The 24394-nt window shown below is 47.6% G+C and overlaps 1 protein-coding gene across 4 annotated transcripts in view; it reads left to right on the forward strand.

Moving 5' to 3' along the window:
• Window positions 1-24394, forward strand: part of LOC147732923 (histamine N-methyltransferase A-like) — an 855634-nt gene that overhangs the window by 607887 nt on the left and 223353 nt on the right. For all 4 annotated transcript variants that reach the window (XM_086957458.1, XM_086957456.1, XM_086957455.1 and 1 more), the window contains one exon: window positions 4652-4759. In XM_086957458.1, the coding sequence (XP_086813584.1) occupies window positions 4652-4759 (108 nt within the window). The remainder of the gene's footprint in view (window positions 1-4651; window positions 4760-24394) is intronic.

Genomic DNA, 24394 nt, shown 5'->3' on the forward strand with positions numbered 1-24394 from the left:
GCCCCCGATCTCGCCTTCATCCTGGGATATATCGTATCTGTGCCCCCGATCTCGCCCTGCTTGGTGTGGTATCGTATTTGCTGCTGTAATTAATTTTTGTGCCAGACTGTACTTCGCGTGGTATCGTATTTACTGCCTTCATTAGTATATGTGCCAGACTGTGCCCCGATCTCGCCTTGCATTGCTTTGTTGTTTTTTGGTGCCATTTTGTTGTCCCAGCCTGTCTCTCCTCCCCGCTCCCTGCCGCTGCTCCCCTGCGGCCCTACCCCCGCTCCCTACAGCATCTACAATCGATCCCCTCCCCACTTGCCTCCCAGCTGCTCCTCCCTCACACTGGAACATAAGGATAGACCGGAGCAGTGAAGAGCTGTGACCGTCCTGACCTGGTCATAAATGGTCGCTCCATCCGCTCCTGGCCGTCCTTGTACCGCATCAACACTCTGTGTCAGACTGTGCCTCCGATCTCGCCTGCATCCTGGGATATATCTTATCTGTGCCCCCGATCTTGCCCTGCTTGGTGTGGTATCATATTTGCTGCTGTAATTAGTTTCTGTGCCAGACTGTGCTTTGCGTGGTATCGTATTTGCTGCCTTCAATAGTATCTGTGCCAGACTGTGCCCCGATCTCGCCTTGCATTGCTTTGTTGTTGTTGTTCGGTGCCATTTTGTTGTCCCAGCCAGTCTCTCCTCCCCGCTCCCTGCCGCTGCTCCCCCGCAGCCCCACCCCGCTCCCTACAGCATCTACAATCGATCCCCTCCCCACTCGCCACCCCGCTCCCGCCTCCCAGCTGCTCCTCCCTCGCTCCTCCCTCGCTCTGCCCCCCTCCACTCTCCACTTATGACAGATACACTTATGCGAAGCGGACGCGCCCTGAGCGTGCCGAAGGCGCGCCAAAGGTAAGCCCGTCTACGCCCGTCCACGCCTGGACCCCTGAACCCCGCAAAGGCCACCCCTCACGCCCAACTTACGACGCCGACACTCTTACTGCACTCAACACTGGCCGACTCCCCGACTGCCACCAAGCCGCCCCAGGATGCACCCACGGTCCCTTCACCTGCCAATCATGCACGTTCTGCTGCATCAGGACCCACACTACATCCACAAATGCCAAACAGAGCTCCAACAACAACCACCTGAAGTGCATCCTGCTTAATACCCGCTCCGTCCACAGACACGCCGTGGAACTATGGAACCTACTCAACACCACATCGGCGGACGTCGCCTTTATCACGGAAACCTGGATGAACGCCTCATCAGCACCCGACATCGCCATAGCCATCCCAGACGGATACAAGATTATCCGAACGGACTGCATCAACCAAACAGTAGGAGGCATCGCCATCATCCACAAGAAAACCATTCGCATCTCGGCCCGCTCCGAAGACACCCCCATAGCCACCGAACACCTCCACTTCCAGATACACACCGATCCCAAGACCACACTCAGAGGCACCCTCATCTACAGACCTCCAGGACCCCGCACACAATTCAGCGAAGACATCGCTGAATTTGTCAGCCCACACACCCTCCCCTCCAATGATTACATTCTCCTAGGGGACCTCAACTTCCACCTTGAGAATAACAACAACAACAACACCACCACCGTGCTGGACAACCTCGCCAATCTCGGACTCAAACAACTGGTGAATACCTCCACCCACTACGCCGGACACACGCTCGACCCAATCTTCTCCTCCAGCAAGCACATCTCATTCAATCACGCCAAGTGACTCCACTGGACAGACCACAGCTGCGTCCACTTCAGCTTCAGAAAGACCACGACCCACCACCACCCGCAGCAAGCTCCCCGCAGAAGCTGGAACAAAATTACCACCGACCAGCTCACCACATCACTGAACCAAAACCCTCCCGCCATCAAGCAGCCATCAATCTCGCACAGTGGATCTCCCACTGCGCTGACAAATTAGCACCCATGAAAAATCACCCCAACAAGCCCGGAAGCAAAAAAGCCTCCTGGTTCACTGACGACCTCAAGAACTCCAAAAAGAACTGCCGCACCCTCGAGAAAACCTGGTGAAGAAACCCAACCACAGACAACATGACCGCCCTCAAGAACGCCACCCGCAAACACCACCAGCTGATCCGCACCGCCAAGAAATCAGCCTTCAAGGATCGACTAGACAACAACGCCCACAACAGCAAGGAACTCTTCAGCATTGTCAAAGAACTCACCAATCCCAGTGCCGGCAACAATGACATCACTCCCTCTCAAGACCTCTGTGACTCTCTAGCCTCATTGTTCCACAGCAAGATCGCTGACATACATAACAGCTTCGGCGACCAGTCCACTCCCCTCACCACTGAATTGAAGCCCCCCACCACCACCCTTTGCACCTGGACCCCGATCAGCACCGAAGACACCATCCGCTTGATGAACTCCATCCACTCCCGATCACCAACCGACCCATGCCCCCATCACATCTTCTACAAGACCGACTCCGTCATCGCACCCCAACTCCGGGACATCATCAACTGCACCCTCAACACCGCTACCTTCCCAGAAAGCTGGAAACTTCCAGAACTCAGTGACCTCCTGAAAAAACCTACAGCTGACACCACCGAAATTAAGAACTACCGCCCCATCTCGCTCCTCCCATTCCCCGCCAAAGTCATAGAAAAGACCGTCAAAAGTCAGCTTGCCGCCTTTCTTGAGTCTAACGGCTCCCTCTACCCCTCACAGTCCGGCTTCCGAGCCAATCACAGCACCGAGACCGCCCTCATCGCAGCCACAGAAGACATCCGGACTCTGCTCCACAACGGGGAAACAGCGGCCCTCATCCTCCTGGACCTCTCCGCAGCGTTCAACACGGTCTGCCACCATACCCTTGTACAACGCCTCAGCAACATTGGAATACAAGATAAAGCATTGGATTGGATCATCTCGTTCCTTGCTGGAAGAACCCAGAGAGTTCGCCTCCCCCTTTCAGATCAGAGGCCACCGAAGTCATCTGCGGCGTACCACAAGGATCTTCGCTCAGCCCCACCCTCTTCAACATCTACATGAGTCCTCTCGCATCCATCGCACGCCAACACAACCTCAACATCATCTCCTACGCTGACGACACACAGCTGATCCTCTCCCTCACCAAAGACCCAAACACCGCCAAAACCAACCTACACGAAGGGATGAAAGACGTAGCCGAGTGGATGAAGAACAGCCGCCTAAAACTGAATTCAGACAAGACGGAAGTCCTCATCCTAGGGTCATCCCCCTCTGCCTGGGACGACTCATGGTGGCTTCCGGCCCTAGGCAACGCACCCAAACCAACGGACCATGCTCGCAACTTGGGATTCATCATAGACTCCTCCCTCTCAATGACCAGACAAGTCAACGCCGTCTCATCATCATGTTTTAACATCCTACGCATGCTCCGAAAGATCTTCTGATGGATCCCCACCGAAACAAGGAAGACGGTCACCCAAGCACTTGTCACAAGCCGACTGGACTACCGAAACACCCTCTACGCCGGAACCACTGCCAAATTGCAGAAAAGACTTCAACGCATTCAGAACGCCTCCGCTCGACTCATCCTAGACATACCCCGCCACAACAACATATCCGGCCACCTGAGAGACCTACACTGGCTCCCCGTCAACAAGAAAATCATGTTCTGTCTCCTCAACCACGCACACAAGGCCCTCCACGACCTAGGACCAAGTTACCTCAACACCCGCCTGACCTTTTACACCCCTACCCGTCAACTACAATCGTCCAACCAAGCCCTCGCCGCGATTCCACGCATCCGGAGAGCCACCATGGGAGGAAGATCCTTCTCCTACTTAGCGGACAAAACCTGGAACTCCCTCCCCACCCACCTCCGCCTTACACAGAACCACCTCTCCTTCAGAAAGCAACTCAAGACTTGGTTGTTTGATCAGTAATGAACCCCCCTCCCTCAAGCGCCTTGAGACCCTCTGGGTGAGTAGTGCGTTATACAAATTTTTTGACTTGACTTGAAACACTCTGCATTCATCCTGCAGCTATGCACCTGGACTAGGCATTTTAATCAAATTACCCACACTGAAACGAGAAGAAAGACATGTTACAAAGAAGGTTCTCCTGCATAACAAAAAAAAAGTGGAAAACAGTATTTTACTTTTTTCATACTCGTTGGTCTTATGCAGCATTTATTTTACTTGATAACTGTCTTCTGGAAAAATCAACTGAGAAAATGCTATAGCGCATTTCAACGATTATTGAGATGCATATTGCCTGGGAGCGTTTAATCAAGAATAAGGAATGTAGAATATGTTTCTTTTGAACTGAGAAGTTTTTTTTTCAAGTTTCTGTGTTCAGCAAATATACCTCCTCAAATGCCAAAGACAATTCACCTCAAGCAGAGCAAAGTAAGCCCTCCTGGGAAGAAGAATAATATGCCAATCAACAAATTACTGTAGTTCAGAGAGGTATACCTGTTTGGACTGATACAAGATGTGATTTACAGTGATGAAAATGGGCTGACTCATAGTTCACACTAGGTATATTATAGAAAATAAGCCTTGCAGAGCGCTGAAGCGAACAAGACAGACTTAAAAGATGCACAAGTTACTAGGAAGTGTATTCAGCTTGAAGCAGTCTGTGATTTGCTTACATTTTCAGATTTTTTAATGTCATATATTTTCTACTTAGGAAAAACGGATATACAGCTTTTGTCAAAATTGCAAGCTCAGTGCCCAGGAGTCCAAGTTAATAATCATGTGGTTGAACCAAGTTCTGTGCATCTCTCAGAATACCAAGGTAATGTATTCAGAAACATGCATACTATATGAAGTTTAAAGTGCGTTTAACTCAACATCGGTTTACAATGTGTTTCCAAACTTCTATCATTGTTTAACCTCATTGTAAGGTAGTATTTAATATGGGTAATCGTATAATGAGTTTATGTTTTTCTGAAGTAGCCCAAAAGACTCCACTCGTCCTAGAAGTAACAGTCCAACCGTAGGTCTTAATAATAGTTCAAAGAAAACACTGAGGTAGGCAGACTATTCAGGGCAAGGGTGCAGCTTTGATGACTGTGTCACTACAAGGGCCCCGTCCCTCCCGTGCAGAGCTCATGGGGCTTTATTATAGTGATAACAATATCTTAAGCCAAGGAGATGCCTAATTAGGTTTTGTATTTGCATGAAAACAATTGTTTCATCATATTCTTTCTTCACCTTAATAATAATTAAGTTTACCTGCGTTGTTGGTTTTGCTGCCAAGAAGGACCGGAGAACGCACTGCCAAGGGACTCCAGGTCCCAGGGGGCCACAGGAGACACCACACCTGCGCCGCATTGCCCACAGGCTATTAAAGTGCACCATCATCACCGCTGCGCGGTATGTGCATGGGCGCGCGCGCGCAGGGCGGGCCCGTTTGAGCCCGTTGGAGACCAGTGGAGGCTGGGCTGGGCCCCCCTCTGAACCCTGCGCTCCAAGGTTAGTGCTTATAAGACTGTCGCACATTTGTGTTACTATCTCCATCTGACGTCTATGAACTTGGGCTAGGCTGTAGGTGTGGCTACAAAGTTGCGATGTCTATCAGAGGAGGTAATGGGAGGAATTCAACCACGAGTGGGCCAGTGGTGGGGACACTGGACCAGTTTTTAATTAGAGCAACATCGGTATTGGAGCACAAAATTAAATTAACTGAACGAAGTTCATCCCTGGACCCCATGTTAGCCAAACGTTCATCCCTGGGCGGCTTAATGCATGTAAGGTCACCCTAGCAATCTTTAGTCTCGGCCATTGATCCTCTAGCCCCTACAGGATGCGCCAGCCAGCCACCACCGGATCTATTGAACCCAGTGAATCCAGCAAACACTTCCTGTTCTCTGGAGTCTGCAACAACGATCTCGCCTATTAATTCTGCGAGCAAAAAGTCTGCTAGTATTACATCCTTCCGAACTCTAACAAGGTCTGCTTGTCGTTCCACATTACAAGCGACAGCTCAATTGCGAGAGCCAGCAGTAAAGAGCAAGCGGGGTGGAGGTCCCCAGAGAAAAAAAAATGCCAAAATCCAATAATCTACAAGGTCAGGCACAACGGAAATGATAGAAGCGCCAACAACATCCGAAACCTGTTCCTGGTCTCACATGGAGGGCATGACTGCTCCAAATTTGGGTGATGTCCATCTGTCCCAAATTGAGGTGGACTTTTGTGCTAGAATGGAAGCGCTATTGACTAGATCACTTCTACCACTCCTGGAAAGGCTCTCTTTATTGGAGGAAAGGCTTTTGCATTATGAAACATTATTTGCTACTGATCATGCTAATATTGCTAACTCGATAGTGGGGAGACATTGGGCCTTCTGAAACAACAGCTAAAGTAGTGTGTTCTTCTTCTGCCCCCTCTAGCTCATCTTTTCCAGTCTTGTCTAACCCACCTGCATCCTTTAGTAGTGGGAGTGCCGAGGCTCCCACTGTTATAAATTCTGCTAGTATGATACGTGGGGTGGTAGATACTACTGAGAATACGAATAGAGCGATATTGATCAAGGGGGGGGGGGGGTGATTTGGTGTCTGAAGCCGTGAATAGAGATAAAACTTATGCCCTACACGCGAGCTCGCTGAGTCAGGGTTCAAAGAAGCCAATCTTGCAAAGTATACATTTACCACCCGCATCCACTCCGTATGTTGTTGTACTAGCTGGGGTCCCTGAGTTGGATTATAGTACAGAGGAGTCGTGTTTTGACCTCAAGAACAAATGCATCTATTGGTTAAACATTAACAGGCCACTTCCACCGCTGGTACACAGAGACATTTTATTTGCCCGTAGAGTCAACTGGGTGGGCCAAAGAACAAAACATATCGAGGGCGATTGCATCCTGATTAACTTTAGGGACAGGTGGGTGGTAGGGCACATATGCCATTGGCAGTTGACATGGTCTTCAACCCAGATACATTCTCTCCCTTTAACTTATTTTTATCCTCCCATTCCCTTTCAGTCATCAATAGAGGGAAGGAGCTGGGAATGGGAAAATTGGGTAAGAGGGGACTTGAGAGCGCAGGCAGGAAAACCTTACAATGGGCGTTGTATTTGACACCACCCTACCAGTCACCTTCCCTGTAAGCAACAGATTTAGTGTTCTAGATCAGGTAGACTGACTAATCATCAGTAGCCATTATTTCATTCCTGAGGCCCACCGGCTAGGCATCCTTACTGTTGGTGAGGGAGTTGTCGCCCATGAGCAGTCATTGTTGCCGAACAGGGAACTGGTGAGTAAGAAATCGTCTATGGGATCGATTGATAAAGGTTGTGCATTTCCCAGCAGGGTGAGGAATAAGTCTACTGAGACTCATTGTAGGAAACCCATTTCCTTACACCAGGTTACAGAAGCCAAAAGGCAACAGGTAGTTGAGGCTCCTGATCATCCGGTGAGGATGAGTAATGATCTGGTTTTAATCAAGAATCTTAACGGGTCACTCGCTTTCCATCCCGTGGCCATTGTTGAAACTATTGTTTGTCACGATGAGGAAGCGCTGTCTGTGTCCTATGAGAAAGGGGATCCAATTTTAGATCCACAGAGTAATAAGGTACCCATAGCACAGGGGCTAAGGATGCTCTCCTGGAACATTGCTGGCTTGAGTACCAAAATGGATCTCCCCGATTGGGCTGAATTCATGGACACTCATGAGATCTGCCTATTCCAGGAGACATGGGCCTTGAAGCCTATGCGTAGAGTGGGGTTTGTAACATATTGTAAAGCAGCGACACATGGTTTGAGGGGAAGACCGTCGGGGAGTTGGGTATCTGGGTTGGCGTCCACTTAGACTGCTCAGTTAGGACAATTGAAACTCACTTCCCTGATATCCTCTCTATTATCCTCTACCTCATTAATTTCCTAAAGGTGACCTCTATTAACGTCTACGACATCGCAGACATTAGATCACCTATCCTCCCTTCTTTCTACGCTGCCTGATGGAGTTTTGCCCATAATTGGTGGGGATTTCAATTGCCACTTTGAACCTTTGAATTCTCTACCTGATTCAGTCACGAGTGATGAGGATTCATCGTGGGGAATTCCAATGTGTAACCATTACCCAGTGAAGGGTTGGACCCCTCTATTCCTGCAATTGACCACTCTTTCTCTCTCAGCCATTCAAAGTTCAAAAGATACTTTATTTGGTTTAAATCACAAAAACCATAAAAGTGCACAAGCATAAAAGAGGTCCACAAGTCACCAGGCTGCATAATATATGATAAAAAACAACATGAAAAGGCAGGGAGTACCCAATAAAATATGCAATACATGATGGCAAGAATTTAAAAACAACAGCATATACAATGATCAAATAATTTGGGGAATTCATAAGAAGTTGTAATTTAAAAAAAAAAAAAAACTTGATTCAAATTACATTTGTGGAAAATCAACTAGGACCAAGCGATCTTTTTGCTGAGTCTCACCGCTATGGTTAAAAATTTAGCCACGTTGTAGATTTCCCATATTTCCGTCAAGAGTTGAAGGTACAACAAAGCTGGCTTCACTTGCCTAAAGCCTTTTCCTTTTAACAATGGTATAATGAACTTTTTCCTGATGCCCTTAAAATAATCACAAAATAACAGAAAGTGGACAGTGTCCATGATTGAGCAGCCATCGCATTTGCATAGATCCAAGTCCGTACCCCTGGTCCAGCCAGGGCGGCCACAAATTAAAAGGTGAATGTTGTTCAATCGGAACTTCGTTAAAAAGGTACCTATGATTGGCGTCGTTGACAACTTTGAGGTAAAGTTCCGGTTCAGGGCCGGAGGAGACGATCAGTTGATGGGTCCTGACAGAGGGCTTTAGCAGCTCCCTGCCTTCTCTGTCCATTCCTCTGTTCAGCAAGAAAGTGTTTTTAGCCCATTTCAAATCACCTTTCCCCAGACTAGAGGGTTTATCGAACAATTCGGGCCGGCCCAGCTTTTCGCACATTTGTTGTACATATTTCAACCAAGGGATCTTTTCCCAATGATCTAGCAATAGACAGTCTTTTAGAATTTCATGGTTCATATCAAGCTCTGGGTTTAGCCAAACTGCTAACCATTTTAATAGGGGGGCCATGGCAATTTTATCCTCCAAGTAGTCCACGCCGCATTCTTGATGAACTATGAAGCTTGCAGTGGATCTTGGGAGGGAAAGAAGCGTTTTTAAGAAATTGTCTTCCGTGACCTGAAGCGATGTAACTGGCCTAAAGCCCCACAAATCGGCCCCATACATGGCGATGGCAGTACATTTGGCAGCATATACTTTTAGTGCTGCCTCAATGGGCTTCACCCCTAGTTTACGGGAGAAGCCCAACACCGCAAAAATCGAGCGTGCCAGGGCTGTTTTTTTCTCCACCATTTGGGGGTGCCACGTGGAACCTTCATCAAAAACAACCCCCAGGTTAGGAAATCTGGGGCCTCGTGACAGCTTATGTCCATTACAATATAATGACATCACATTTTTTTTGGTCTTCGCTTTATGGCCCACTACCATGACATGGGATTTACCAAAGTTAACACTTAAATCAAGATCATTCATAAAAACATAAAAAGAGTTCAACAGGCATTGAAGTCCTACTGCAGTTCTGGCTAGGAGGGCAGCGTCATCCGCATACAGTAAGGCTGGCAGTAAATATTTCCCTGCCCTCGGGATGTCCTTGCACGCTGCACCCAAAACTCTACCTAGGTCATATATAGTGTAAAGAGCAGGGGAGCAAGAATGCAACCCTGCCTCACACCATTGATAATGCTGATTTTTTCCGTGCAGTTCCCCTTTCTGTCGTAACGGACCGTTGCAGTGATGTCCCTATGGAGGTCTGCTAGGAAGTGCACTATGTTAGGATCTATTCCGATGTTAAGGAGCTGACCCCACAATTTGGATCTGTTTACTCGGTCAAATGCTGAGGACAGATCCATAAAGGCAATGAACAAAGACCCTTGCTTAGCTAAGGTGTACTTCCCGATAAGCAATTGTAGGTTTAGGCTTTGGTCAATAGTACTGCGCCCCTTTCTAAAACCGTACTGTAGAGGGGAAAGTGTATCAGTCTCCTCTAACCAATTGGTCAATTTACCTAAAACCACTCTCCCTAAAACCTTAACTGCAGAATCAATGAGGGATATAGGTCGGTAATTGCCAGGGTCCCCCCGGTCCCCTTTTTTATAAATGTGTACAAAAACCGACTGTGTCCATGACTCAGGAATGCCTGTCTTAGAGACTCTGTTAAAAACATTGGCTAAAACTTTGGACCAAAATAAAATATCGACTTTAAAAAGATCAGAGGGAACGCCATCTGGTCCAGGAGCTTTATTACTGGTCATCATACCAATGGCCATGGCCACCTCCTCCTCATTCACGATTAAGGTATAAGGCAATTGGGGGAAGGCAATCATGCCTTCTGCCACCAAAGTCTCTTGTTCGTAAACGGACCTAAAGTGCGAGTGCCATTTGTCTTCTAGGATTCCACAGTCCAATTCATTATTACTGGAATCAGAGAATTAGGGTTGATTGACCACAGCCCAGAACTTGGCGCTGCTTTTTAAAACATCAATTGAGGTCAGGTCGGCCCAGGCATCCTCTCTAATTTCACGCCGCCTTCTTTCGATTGCGGTCTTGTATTCTTTCCTGAGAGTAGCCACGAGCCGTCTGTCTACTGGGTTAGACTTAAGTGCTACCTTAAGTTTATGGTTAGCCGCTGAGCAGTTCTTGTCAAACCAGCCTTCCTTCCCTTGTTTTCTGCTTTTACCCTGACGCGTCAGGTTGGAGAGAATGTTGAGGCAAACCTTTTTATACGCCTCCATTACTTCACTATCCCCAGCCTGGTCATCCATACATAGCTTTAGGTCCTCCCTACAACTAAGACAGAGGTTACAGAAAAACTCTTCTGGAATTAGCTTACACCATTTGATTCTGCGTGCTTGGTCTGTCAACCGCATATCATGTTTATCTACCAGGTTTGGGCAGCTTTCCTTAATGACAAATATGTTCTTAGCTTTTAATACAACAGGGTTGTGGTCGCTAAAGTGGGACCCTAGAACTGAATAGCTACTGATTTGGACTCCACAAATACTACTGAGGAATATGTAATCAATCACGGAACCACTGCCATGACCTATAAACGTGGGGATATCCTCCTCACACCCATTTGGCAGAATTAACCCATTTTCGGCCAACAAGGTTTCCAAAAAAATACCCTGCTCTGAGTGTTCAAAGTGGATATTTTCTTCGTCCGGGGGGGCCAAATAACACATTTGGGGGGCATTTATCCTGACAACCATGAACATTGAAATCTCCCATCAACAAGATGGCACAATCATGCTCTGCGGACTCTTTAAAATCAACCAGGAAAGAGCTTAACATCATCAGGTTACTAACTGGCCTGTCCCTATCAAAAGAATTATAAAAGTTTATGACCAAAACATTATGGTAGCTCCTATAAGTAATTAAAACAGCAAGACAATAAGGACAGCCAGTAGCTATTTGCGTGTATGTACCTGGGATTTTTGCAGAGATCAGGGTTACCAGTCCCCCTCTGGCCCGCCCCCTTGTTGACCCGACAGCCGGTATAGAGAAGGTGGTGAACCCATCCACTGTCAGTAAATTTTGGGTGTCCCAGGTCTCCTGCATAGCTATTAAGTCCATAGATCCTATGAGGTCCCGCCAGATCGGGTCATCCACTTTATTTTTGAGACCCACGATGTTCCATGTTGCCATAGTAATATCCCGTCCACCCAGTACCTCATCCATTTTTTTGTGCAATGGGGCCCCGCCTTCAGCACCCTTGCCAAAAGTGGGGATTGGATTTAACATCTGCCGATCCAAGATGCTATTTTCCTTTTGCAGAGGGGTGGGGGAGTTATTAGGCCTCTGTCTAAGTGGTGAACCCTGTGTTTGTCAGTCGACCCAATCCAGGGTTGATAGACAATCATAGCGGTTAGCAATTGGGAAGTTGAAATGATTATCATATCCGTTTGCAGTCTGATGGTAATAATATGGGTAACTATTTTGAGGCCCTGCAACAAACCCCCTTGAAGCGGTCTTCCTCTTCTTCTCCTGACCGGGTTCCTTTCCTCATCGCCACCCTCGTCCCAGCCCTGAGGATGCGCCTCCCATGGGGGGCTAAACCTCTGACTGGCTTTTTGCTCATGTGGGCCCCTTAACCAACTCCTTCTTTTATCTGCTTGGTTCCCGGGTAGGTAGAAATAAGAGAGGGGCCTAGCAGTAACAGTGCTTGCTTGATATCTAGAGGATCCTCTACATATATATTCTACCACCTGTGTGTTCTCAAAAGTGACCACAACACAGTCCCCTTGTAAGTTTTTTCTATTCCCTCCCACCCATGGGGTTCTCTCCACCATTAGAATTTTACTTGGAATATTCGGCGGTAAGGGATGGTTTTTGGAGAGCCAGTGGCACACTTTATTTTTCAGGGCCTAGTAGGATTCTACTTCAGATGGTGAATTTTCAGTGACTCCGGTAAGAATCACTACATAGGGGCAGGCATCTGGGGGAAGATGGATGTTTCTACGGGCCGCTACCTTAACTCTTGGAGCCGGGTCTGGGTTTGGGGTCGGCGGAGTGGGATCATTAGATTTAACTTGGGGAGTTGTCGTAGATTTAGTTGAGTTCTCTGGTTGTTTTAGATCAGGGGTCTTTGCTTTAGTGCCTCCCAGGTTTGGAGTGTTACTAGGGTTCTTGGGAACATTGTTTTTAGCCACAGTGATGCTTTTGCCAGCCAAAGATGACTTATTAGCTGTATTCGCGACGTGGGATGTCTTAGTGTTCAAGGTAAAGCTTGGGGCACTTATATCCTTATGAATGTTTTTCAAAATGGTTTCTAAGCAACGTAATCTAACCTCTATGGGTTCGAGAAGGGCTTTTAACAAATTAAAAATATTATTATTAGCCGTGCTTGACCCACTCCCATCCTGGCTATGTTTGGCTAGATTAGTGACTTAACCACCAAGTTCAAGGATTTCCTCCAGACTATTGTCAATAATGGTGTCGTCTGGAAGACTTAGAGGCAAGCCAATTTTTGTCGAATGCACCCCCCCCTATATCATTTGCACAGACTGCCAAGTTATTATTCACAATTGCCGGGTCTAAGATGGTATTGTCTCGGTTGTGGGCAGTTTGTGCTTTCTTCCCTTTAAGGGTGGTGGGTTTATTGGCCTTTTGTTTAGGGATTGCCCCTTCTTTCAAACCCCTTTGATTTGTGGCACTTGCCAAGGGTGAATTGTCTAGCTCATTTCTGTCTAAGCCACTCTCTGTCAGAAGATTTAAATTAGGGGTAGCTTCCAAATCCTGTTGTGAGCTTAAGACATAAAAATCCCCAGTATCCCCAGTGTTGTGTACCATGGCGAGAGTGTTGGGGCGGGACTCGGTGTTGGGTGTACATGCCTGGGCAATAAGGCCTAGGGAAGATCTCTTGGCCATAGCTAGATCTTGGGACACCCTCATGTCCATTAATACTATCCCCTCATCAATTAATGCATTGGTGCGAACAATAAAGTCGTCCAGAGTCCCGGTTAACTTTTTCGCTCCTGCAACAGCCATGCTTCAGGTCTCCCGACAATTCATGACAATCCCCAGTGCTAATCTCAAATGACCGTTTGAAATGTTAACAGTGTGATGACAGCCCCATGTACTTAAGGCTTAGCAATGAATGACAACTAACAGCCCTGTATAATGTAGTGAGATATTAGCAGACTTACAGTTTCTGTGTCCAATAGTCACTTGGGTTGAAGGAAATCGGGCAGGGGTAGTGGCCCAGGCCAGGCTCCTCAGGCCTCTCAGGGCCGCAGAGGGCCCGCCCTTTGCCCGGGCTTAGCCCCGCGCTTGGTCCCGCTCGCGTCCCGCTACACGGAGGGGGCGTTGTTGTTTTAAGCGCCTCCGGGCGCCTACTTGCGCGTCACTGCTGCGCGCCCCCGCAAAGGCTCCTGGGGGTTGGAGTCCCCCCGCTCTGCGTCCGCGTTGGTGATGAGAGGCAGCGGCAGGGGGGACTCGGCTCCTGCTCCTGCAGCCGTGGCTGTCCCGCTGGCAGACTCGTTCTCTGCTTTCAGAAAGGTAGCGTTTCCTCCTTTAGTTGAGTGTAGTTTAAGAAAGGGCTCCCAAGGCGCTCCGGCCGCGCTGCTGTTTTAAGCGCCTCCGGGCGCCTACTTGCGCGTCACTGCTGCGCGCCCCCGCAAAGGCTCCTGGTGGTTGGAGTCCCCCCGCTCTGCGTCCGCGTTGGTGATGAAAGGCGGCGGCAGGGGGGACTCGACTCCTGCTCCTGCAGCCGTGGCTGTCCCACTGGCAGACTCGTTCTCTGCTTTCAGAGAGGTAGCGTTTCCTCCTTTAGTTGAGTGCAGTTTAAGAAAGTAATGATCTGGTTTTAATCAAGAATCTTAACGGGTCACTCGCTTTCCATCCCGAGGTCATTGTTGAAACTATTGTTTGTCACGATGAGGAAGCGCAGTCTGTGTCCTATGAGAAAGGGGATCCCATTTTAGATCCACAGAGTAATAAGGTACCCATAGCACAGGGGCTAAGGATGCTCTCCTGGAACATTGCTGGCTTGAGTACCAAAATGGATCTCCCCGATTGGGCTGAATTCATGGACACTCATGAGATCTGCCTATTCCAGAAGACATGGGCCTTGAAGCCTATGCGTAGAGTGGGGTTTGTAACATATTGTAAAGCAGCGACACATGGTTTGAGTGGAAGACCGTCGGGGAGTTGGGTATCTGGGTTGGCGTCCACTTAGACTGCTCAGTTAGGACAATTGAAACTCACTTCCCTGATATCCTCTCTATTATCCTCTACCTCATTAATTTCCTAAAGGTGGCCACTATTAACGTCTACGACATCGCAGACATTAGATCACCTATCCTCCCTTATTTCTACGCTGCCTGATGGAGTTTTGCCCATAATTGGTGGGGATTTCAATTGCCACTTTGAACCTTTGAATTCTCTACCTGATTCCGTCACGAGTGATGAGGATTCATCGTGGGGAATTCCAATGTGTAACCATTACCCAGTGAAGGGTTGGACCCCTCTATTCCTGCAATTGACCACTCTTTCTCTCTCAGCCATTCATTGGGAGCATGTAATGGCCGCCTATCTGCTGATAACCCAGGGAAATACACCTTTGAAAGGAATGGCCAATCCTCTGCAATAGATTATATTTTGATCAATGTGGAGGTGTGGCATAGGATTGTGAACTTACTAGTGCAGCCCCGTACCCAAAGTGATCACAACCCGTTGGTTGTTACCATGGAGTGAAGCCACTTGGCAGAGGGACAGGTTGTGACCATCCACCCCCCCCTCTGATTTACTTGCTGTTGATGGAGGCAGAAGAATTTGATGGGGAACCTTTCTATAATCCCCAGAGGGATTGTATAAATCTATAATACCCCTTCTAGGTAAGCTCATTTGTAGATAGCAACGGCACCACCGACCCGTTAGAAGTGTTGGTGGAAAACCATGTGGCTATGGTCAGCACCCTAGCTCCGTTTTCTTTAGTGAATCAACCCACATAATCAAAGAACTAATAACCCTTGGTACAATAGGGCATGTAGAGAAGCAAAGAACGCCCTGTTGACCCATTTACGACAGGGTGACACTGTACGTATAAGGAAGGCTAGAGAATCTTTAAAAAATTTTATTTTAGAAGCTAAATCAGAATGGGAAATTGACAGATGGCAGGCTATTAAGAAAGGCCTAGAAGATAAAGACTCCAGAGGGTTTTGGAACTTGGTGAAGAATGAAACACCTGAGGGCAGGAACGCCATTGAACCAAACCTTGGGGAGGAGGTTCGGTGCTCCCACTTTGAACCTCTGTATTCTAAACATCAAAATTGACTCCTTGTGATGGGGTTGCCCATTTTGATTTTATCCTCGTCCCCGAGGCAGATTTACCCCTCTTTTCATTGGTTAAGGTCACAGTGCCCCTGTCCAACGTCTTCCCAAACAAGGCACCCGGACTGGATAGGATCCCAGGAGACCTGTTCAAATCTGAATTGGAGGTCTGAGGCTCGTATCTGCAGAGCCTATTTAATGCAATCCTCCACAGCATGACACCACCGCAAACATGGGCAGGTGCGGAGATTATTACCATTCATAAAAAGGCTCCCCCTTAGAACCGGAAAACTATCGGCCTATCAGCCTAATTGATGTAAACCAAAAGATTTGTGCTTGTGTTCTCTTGGGAAGACTGCAGAGCTGGATGGTCGACCATAATATACTTACTACCCTACAAGCAGGCTTTAGATCTAAAACCGCCACTATAGGCTAATTTCACGCCGCCTTCTTTCGATTGCGGTCTTGTATTCTTTCCTGAGAGTAGCCACGAGCCGTCTGTCTACTGGGTTAGACTTAAGTGCTACCTTAAGTTTATGGTTAGCCGCTGAGCAGTTCTTGTCAAACCAGCCTTCCTTCCCTTGTTTTCTGCTTTTACCCTGACGCGTCAGGTTGGAGAGAATGTTGAGGCAAACCTTTTTATACCCCTCCATTACTTCACTGTCCCCAGCCTGGTCATCCATACATAGCTTTAGGTCCTCCCTACAACTAAGACAGAGGTTACAGAAAAACTCTTCTGGAATTAGCTTACACCATTTGATTCTGCGTGCTTGGTCTGTCAACCGCATATCATGTTTATCTACCAGGTTTAGGCAGCTTTCCTTAATGACAAATATGTTCTTAGCTTTTAATAGAACAGGGTTGTGGTCGCTAAAGTGGGACCCTAGAACTGAATAGCTACTGATTTGGACTCCACAAATACTACTGAGGAATATGTAATCAATCACGGAACCACTGCCATGACCTATAAACGTGGGGATATCCTCCTCACACCCATTTGGCAGAATTAACCCATTTTCGGCCAACAAGGTTTCCAAAAAAATACCCTGCTCTGAGTGTTCAAAGTGGATATTTTCTTCGTCCGGGGGGGGCCAAATAACACATTTGGGGGCATTTATCCTGACAACCATGAACATTGAAATCTCCCATCAACAAGATGGCACAATCATGCTCTGCGGACTCTTTAAAATCAACCAGGAAAGAGCTTAACATCATCAGGTTACTAACTGGCCTGTCCCTATCAAAAGAATTATAAAAGTTTATGACCAAAACATTATGGTAGCTCCTATAAGTAATTAAAACAGCAAGACAATAAGGACAGCCAGTAGCTATTTGCGTGTATGTACCTGGGATTTTTGCAGAGATCAGGGTTACCAGTCCCCCTCTGGCCCGCCCCCTTGTTGACCCGACAGCCGGTATAGAGAAGGTGGTGAACCCATCCACTGTCAGTAAATTTTGGGTGTCCCAGGTCTCCTGCATAGCTATTAAGTCCATAGATCCTATGAGGTCCCGCCAGATCGGGTCATCCACTTTATTTTTGAGACCCGCAATGTTCCATGTTGCCATAGTAATATCCCGTCCACCCAGTACCTCATCCATTTTTTTGTGCAATGGGGCCCCGCCTTCAGCACCCTTGCCAAAAGTGGGGATTGGATTTAACATCTGCCGATCCAAGATGCTATTTTCCTTTTGCAGAGGGGTGGGGGAGTTATTAGGCCTCTGTCTAAGTGGTGAACCCTGTGTTTGTCAGTCGACCCAATCCAGGGTTGATAGACAATCATAGCGGTTAGCAATTGGGAAGTTGAAATGATTATCATATCCGTTTGCAGTCTGATGGTAATAATATGGGTAACTATTTTGAGGCCCTGCAACAAACCCCCTTGAAGCGGTCTTCCTCTTCTTCTCCTGACCGGGTTCCTTTCCTCATCGCCACCCTCGTCCCAGCCCTGAGGATGCGCCTCCCATGGGGGGCTAAACCTCTGACTGGCTTTTTGCTCATGTGGGCCCCTTAACCAACTCCTTCTTTTATCTGCTTGGTTCCCGGGTAGGTAGAAATAAGAGAGGGGCCTAGCAGTAACAGTGCTTGCTTGATATCTAGAGGATCCTCTACATATATATTCTACCACCTGTGTGTTCTCAAAAGTGACCACAACACAGTCCCCTTGTAAGTTTTTTCTATTCCCTCCCACCCATGGGGTTCTCTCCACCATTAGAATGTTACTTGGAATATTCGGCGGTAAGGGATGGTTTTTGGAGAGCCAGTGGCACACTTTATTTTTCAGGGCCTAGTAGGATTCTACTTCAGATGGTGAAATTTCAGTGACTCCGGTAAGAATCACTACATAGGGGCAGGCATCTGGGGGAAGATGGATGTTTCTACGGGCCGCTACCTTAACTCTTGGAGCCGGGTCTGGGTTTGGGGTCGGCGGAGTGGGATCATTAGATTTAACTTGGGGAGTTGTCGTAGATTTAGTTGAGTTCTCTGGTTGTTTTAGATCAGGGGTCTTTGCTTTAGTGCCTCCCAGGTTTGGAGTGTTACTAGGGTTCTTGGGAACATTGTTTTTAGCCACAGTGATGCTTTTGCCAGCCAAAGATGACTTATTAGCTGTATTCGCGACGTGGGATGTCTTAGTGTTCAAGGTAAAGCTTGGGGCACTTATATCCTTATGAATGTTTTTCAAAATGGTTTCTAAGCAACGTAATCTAACCTCTATGGGTTCGAGTAGGGCTTTTAACAAATTAAAAATATTATTATTAGCCGTGCTTGACCCACTCCCATCCTGGCTATGTTTGGCTAGATTAGTGACTTAACCACCAAGTTCAAGGATTTCCTCCAGACTATTGTCAATAATGGTGTCGTCTGGAAGACTTAGAGGCAAGCCAATTTTTGTCGAATGCACCCCCCCCTATATCATTTGCACAGACTGCCAAGTTATTATTCACAATTGCCGGGTCTAAGAAGGTATTGTCTCGGTTGTGGGCAGTTTGTGCTTTCTTCCCTTTAAGGGTGGTGGGTTTATTGGCCTTTTGTTTAGGGATTGCCCCTTCTTTCAAACCCCTTTGATTTGTGGCACTTGCCAAGGGTGGATTGTCTAGCTCATTTCTGTCTAAGCCACTCTCTGTCAGAAGATTTAAATTAGGGGTAGCTTCCAAATCCTGTTGTGAGCTTAAGACATCAAAATCCCCAGTATCCCCAGTGTTGTGTACCATGGCGAGAGTGTTGGGGCGGGACTCGGTGTTGGGTGTACATGCCTGGGCAATAAGGCCTAGGGAAGATCTCTTGGCCATAGCTAGATCTTGGGACACCCTCATGTCCATTAATACTATCCCCTCATCAATTAATGCATTGGTGCGAACAATAAAGTCGTCCAGAGTCCCGGTTAACTTTTTCGCTCCTGCAACAGCCATGCTTCAGGTCTCCCGACAATTCATGACAATCCCCAGTGCTAATCTCAAATGACCGTTTGAAATGTTAACAGTGTGATGACAGGCCCATGTACTTAAGGCTTAGCAATGAATGACAACTAACAACCCTGTATAATGTAGTGAGATATTAGCAGACTTACAGTTTCTGTGTCCAATAGTCACTTGGGTTGAAGGAAATCGGGCAGGGGTAGTGGCCCAGGCCAGGCTCCTCAGGCCTCTGAGGGCCGCAGAGGGCCCGCCCTTTGCCCGGGCTTAGCCCCGCGCTTGGTCCCGCTCGCGTCCCGCTACACGGAGGGGGCGTTGTTGTTTTAAGCGCCTCCGGGCGCCTACTTGCGCGTCACTGCTGCGCGCCCCCGCAAAGGCTCCTGGGGGTTGGAGTCCCCCCGCTCTGCGTCCGCGTTGGTGATGAGAGGCAGCGGCAGGGGGGACTCGGCTCCTGCTCCTGCAGCCGTGGCTGTCCCGCTGGCAGACTCGTTCTCTGCTTTCAGAAAGGTAGCGTTTCCTCCTTTAGTTGAGTGTAGTTTAAGAAAGGGCTCCCAAGGCGCTCCGGCCGCGCTGCTGTTTTAAGCGCCTCCGGGCGCCTACTTGCACGTCACTGCTGCGCGCCCCCGCAAAGGCTCCTGGGGGTTGGAGTCCCCCCGCTCTGCGTCCACGTTGGTCATGAGAGGCGGCGGCAGGGGGGACTCGGCTCCTGCTCCTGCAGCCGTGGCTGTCCCGCTGGCAGACTCGTTCTCTGCTTTCAGAAAGGTAGCGTTTCCTCCTTTAGTTGAGTGTAGTTTAAGAAAGGGCTCCCAAGGCGCTCCGGCCGCGCTGCTGTTTTAAGCGCCTCCGGGCGCCTACTTGCGCATCACTGCTGCGCGCCCCCGCAAAGGCTCCTGGTGGTTGGAGTCCCCCCGCTCTGCGTCCGCGTTGGTGATGAAAGGCGGCGGCAGGGGGGACTCGACTCCTGCAGCCGTGGCTGTCCCGCTGGCAGACTCGTTCTCTGCTTTCAGAGAGGTAGCGTTTCCTCCTTTAGTTGAGTGTATTTTAAGAAAGTAATGATCTGGTTTTAATCAAGAATCTTAACGGGTCACTCGCTTTCCATCCCGAGGTCATTGTTGAAACTATTGTTTGTCACGATGAGGAAGCGCAGTCTGTGTCCTATGAGAAAGGGGATCCCATTTTAGATCCACAGAGTAATAAGGTACCCATAGCACAGGGGCTAAGGATGCTCTCCTGGAACATTGCTGGCTTGAGTACCAAAATGGATCTCCCCGATTGGGCTGAATTCATGGACACTCATGAGATCTGCCTATTCCAGGAGACATGGGCCTTGAAGCCTATGCATAGAGTGGGGTTTGTAACATATTGTAAAGCAGCGACACATGGTTTGAGGGGAAGACCGTCGGGGAGTTGGGTATCTGGGTTGGCGTCCACTTAGACTGCTCAGTTAGGACAATTGAAACTCACTTCCCTGATATCCTCTCTATTATCCTCTACCTCATTAATTTCCTAAAGGTGGCCACTATTAACGTCTACGACATCGCAGACATTAGATCACCTATCCTCCCTTATTTCTACGCTGCCTGATGGAGTTTTGCCCATAATTGGTGGGGATTTCAATTGCCACTTTGAACCTTTGAATTCTCTACCTGATTCCGTCACGAGTGATGAGGATTCATCGTGGGGAATTCCAATGTGTAACCATTACCCAGTGAAGGGTTGGACCCCTCTATTCCTGCAATTGACCACTCTTTCTCTCTCAGCCATTCATTGGGAGCATGTAATGGCCGCCTATCTGCTGATAACCCAGGGAAATACACCTTTGAAAGGAATGGCCAATCCTCTGCAATAGATTATATTTTGATCAATGTGGAGGTGTGGCATAGGATTGTGAACTTACTAGTGCAGCCCCGTACCCAAAGTGATCACAACCCGTTGGTTGTTACCATGGAGTGAAGCCACTTGGCAGAGGGACAGGTTGTGACCATCCACCCCCCCTCTGATTTACTTGCTGTTGATGGAGGCAGAAGAATTTGATGGGGAACCTTTCTATAATCCCCAGAGGGATTGTATGAATCTATAATACCCCTTCTAGGTAAGCTCATTTGTAGATAGCAACGGCACCACCGACCCGTTAGAAGTGTTGGTGGAAAACCATGTGGCTATGGTCAGCACCCTAGCTCCGTTTTCTTTAGTGAATCAACCCACATAATCAAAGAACTAATAACCCTTGGTACAATAGGGCATGTAGAGAAGCAAAGAACGCCCTGTTGACCCATTTACAACAGGGTGACACTGTACGTATAAGGAAGGCTAGAGAATCTTTAACATTTTTTATTTTAGAAGCTAAATCAGAATGGGAAATTGACAGATGGCAGGCTATTAAGAAAGGCCTAGAAGATAAAGACTCCAGAGGGTTTTGGAACTTGGTGAAGAATGAAACACCTGAGGGCAGGAACGCCATTGAACCAAACCTTGGGGAGGAGGTTCGGTGCTCCCACTTTGAACCTCTGTATTCTAAACATCAAAATTGACTCCTTGTGATGGGGTTGCCCATTTTGATTTTATCCTCGTCCCCGAGGCAGATTTACCCCTCTTTTCATTGGTTAAGGTCACAGTGCCCCTGTCCAAAGTCTTCCCAAACAAGGCACCCGGACTGGATAGGATCCCAGGAGACCTGTTCAAATCTGAATTGGAGGTCTGAGGCTCGTATCTGCAGAGCCTATTTAATGCAATCCTCCACAGCATGACACCACCGCAAACATGGGCAGGTGCGGAGATTATTACCATTTATAAAAAGGCTCCCCCTTAGAACCGGAAAACTATCGGCCTATCAGCCTAATTGATGTAACCCAAAAGATTTTTGCTTGTGTTCTCTTGGGAAGACTGCAGAGCTGGATGGTCGACCATAATATACTTACTACCCTACAAGCAGGCTTTAGATCTAAAACCGCCACTATAGGCCAGTTGTTTAGACTTCAACGGATCTATTGGAAAACTATACTGTTGGAGGGAGGTTCTCTCTATCTAATGGTTGTGGACCTCAAATCTGTGTTTGATATGGTAGATAGAGACCAATTTTGGGATTTACTGCTTGAAATACGGTCTCCAGTTTACCTTTGCCAACAGCTTAAACGTTTACATGAAGGTACATTTGCAAAAATAAGATTTGGGAAAAGTGGGAATCTTTCTGCACTATTCCCTGTAGAGAAGGGAGTGAGACAAGGTTCTGTGCTTGCACCAACTCTTTTCTCCCTCTTCCTAAATGGGCTTATATAGGACCTTTTAGCTGTTAAGGACATAGACTCGCCAAAACTTGCTAACCACAGAATACCAGCTTTAATGTTTGCGGACTACAGCTCGTTTTGCAAAAAAGGGAATCTGGAGGTCAACATTTTGAAAACAAAGTATATGGTTTTCAATGCCGATTCTACCAACTGCCCCCATCTTAAAATGGATTCTAGACCACTAGAAAGGGTCAAATGGCTTAGAGGCAGCACCAGGTATGCAGTCACAGAAGAGTCAGGAGTAAACTTTTATCAGTATTCTTTTATTCTTCTTAGTTTTAAAATTGGAACAACAGCCAACGCTTTTCGTTCCTTTCAAAGGAACTTCGTCAGGGCAGATAATATAATATGCTGATCACAGATAGTTCCAAGTCGTAAGCAATCAAAATCAGATGGCGCCTAATTGAATCCAATATCCAAACATTGTTTAGGCCAATCTCCTGTTCATATATTATATAAGTCGTATTCGGAAGTATTCAGTCAGCTTCAATTCAAATCCGAAAATAAATCATCAAAGTGGCACAATTCACAATAAAATATTAATCATTCATGTAGGCAACCAGATTTCAGCTGAAATCTGGTTGCCTACATGAATGATTATTATTTTAGTGGCTGTTGTTCCAATTTTAACACTACGAAGAATAAAAGTATACTGATAAAAGTTTACTCCTGACTCGTCTGTGACTGCATACCTGGTGCTGCCTCTAAGCCTTTTGAAGTTTTCTATCTGGAATTCCAGTGGGACCCAACCACAGCAGGTCCTGGAGGCCCTATGCACAGAAATTGATATATATGGGACTTTAGGATGGAGGTGCTCAAATTGTAGTCGGCTGTGGGTGCTATAGTGTTTCTTTTTCAACCACTAGAAAGGGTGCCTGTTTTTGACTATCTGGGTCTCACTTTGAATGAGAAAATGGAATGGGGGCCACAGATTTTTAAGGCTAATCTCAAATTAACCCAAGCAAGTGGGGGAATTCTAAAAGTCTATAGAAGTTGTGCTGTTAAAGTTATTGGCCCTCCTGCAGAAATATATAGGGTCCAAACCAGGGCAGCTTCTTTATACGGTGCTGAACTTTGGGGTCATTGCCCAACTAATACCTTAACTGTGACAGAAAATAACTTTTTAAGGCATCTCTTGGGTCTACCTCAGAGCACTCCCCTAATTCCATTGAGGATGGACCTGGGAATCGCTCCCATTTCTGACCTGATCACCTCTTGTCCACTACTCTACTGGCGTCGGTTATGGAGGGCGGGGAAGATCCCTTGGCTGTCCTTCATTCGGGACACTCTTCGGAAAATAGGGAGAAATTACTTGTGGTCTGTACCTGAGGAGACTTGTCCTGTCACTTCCAAACAATAATTAACCTCTGCCTTGAAAGAATTTAGATTGACAAGAATTATGTAATCAACCAAGTCATCTAGTTTAACCTCCAGGTTTCTGGATGTAAAATTGCATTATACCCTTGAGCCGGTTCTAGACCTAATACAACCTCTTGTAGGTAAGAAATTGTTTCTCCGCGTTGAGAACGATTGAGGATGAATAAATGCTGGATGCTGGATGCCGGATTCAAAATAGTTGTTATTTTTTCCCGGAAAGCAATCTTGTTACCGCAAGTGAGCGCAGCCTTGGGTTTCAGTTAATGCTCCCCGGAGTTGCTTCCCTGCAATACAGACTTTGCTCAACTTGGCAGTGTCCCATGCATTCCTGGATTTTGGACTGATTCATTTTAAACTTTGGGGACTGATCTGGACTCCCTTTGACTCCCTGTTCCCCGCTTGCAGCTCCTGGCTCCTGGCTCCCGGCTCCCTGCTCCTGGCGCTGGTCTCCCCCCCGCCGCCGCAGCCTCCTGACATCCCGGAACGGCCGCAAGAGGGGGGGGACTACATTACCCAGGGA

This window comes from Lissotriton vulgaris, chromosome 2_1 (assembly GCF_964263255.1).
Source record: "Lissotriton vulgaris chromosome 2_1, aLisVul1.2, whole genome shotgun sequence".
Lineage (NCBI taxonomy): Eukaryota > Metazoa > Chordata > Amphibia > Caudata > Salamandridae > Lissotriton > Lissotriton vulgaris.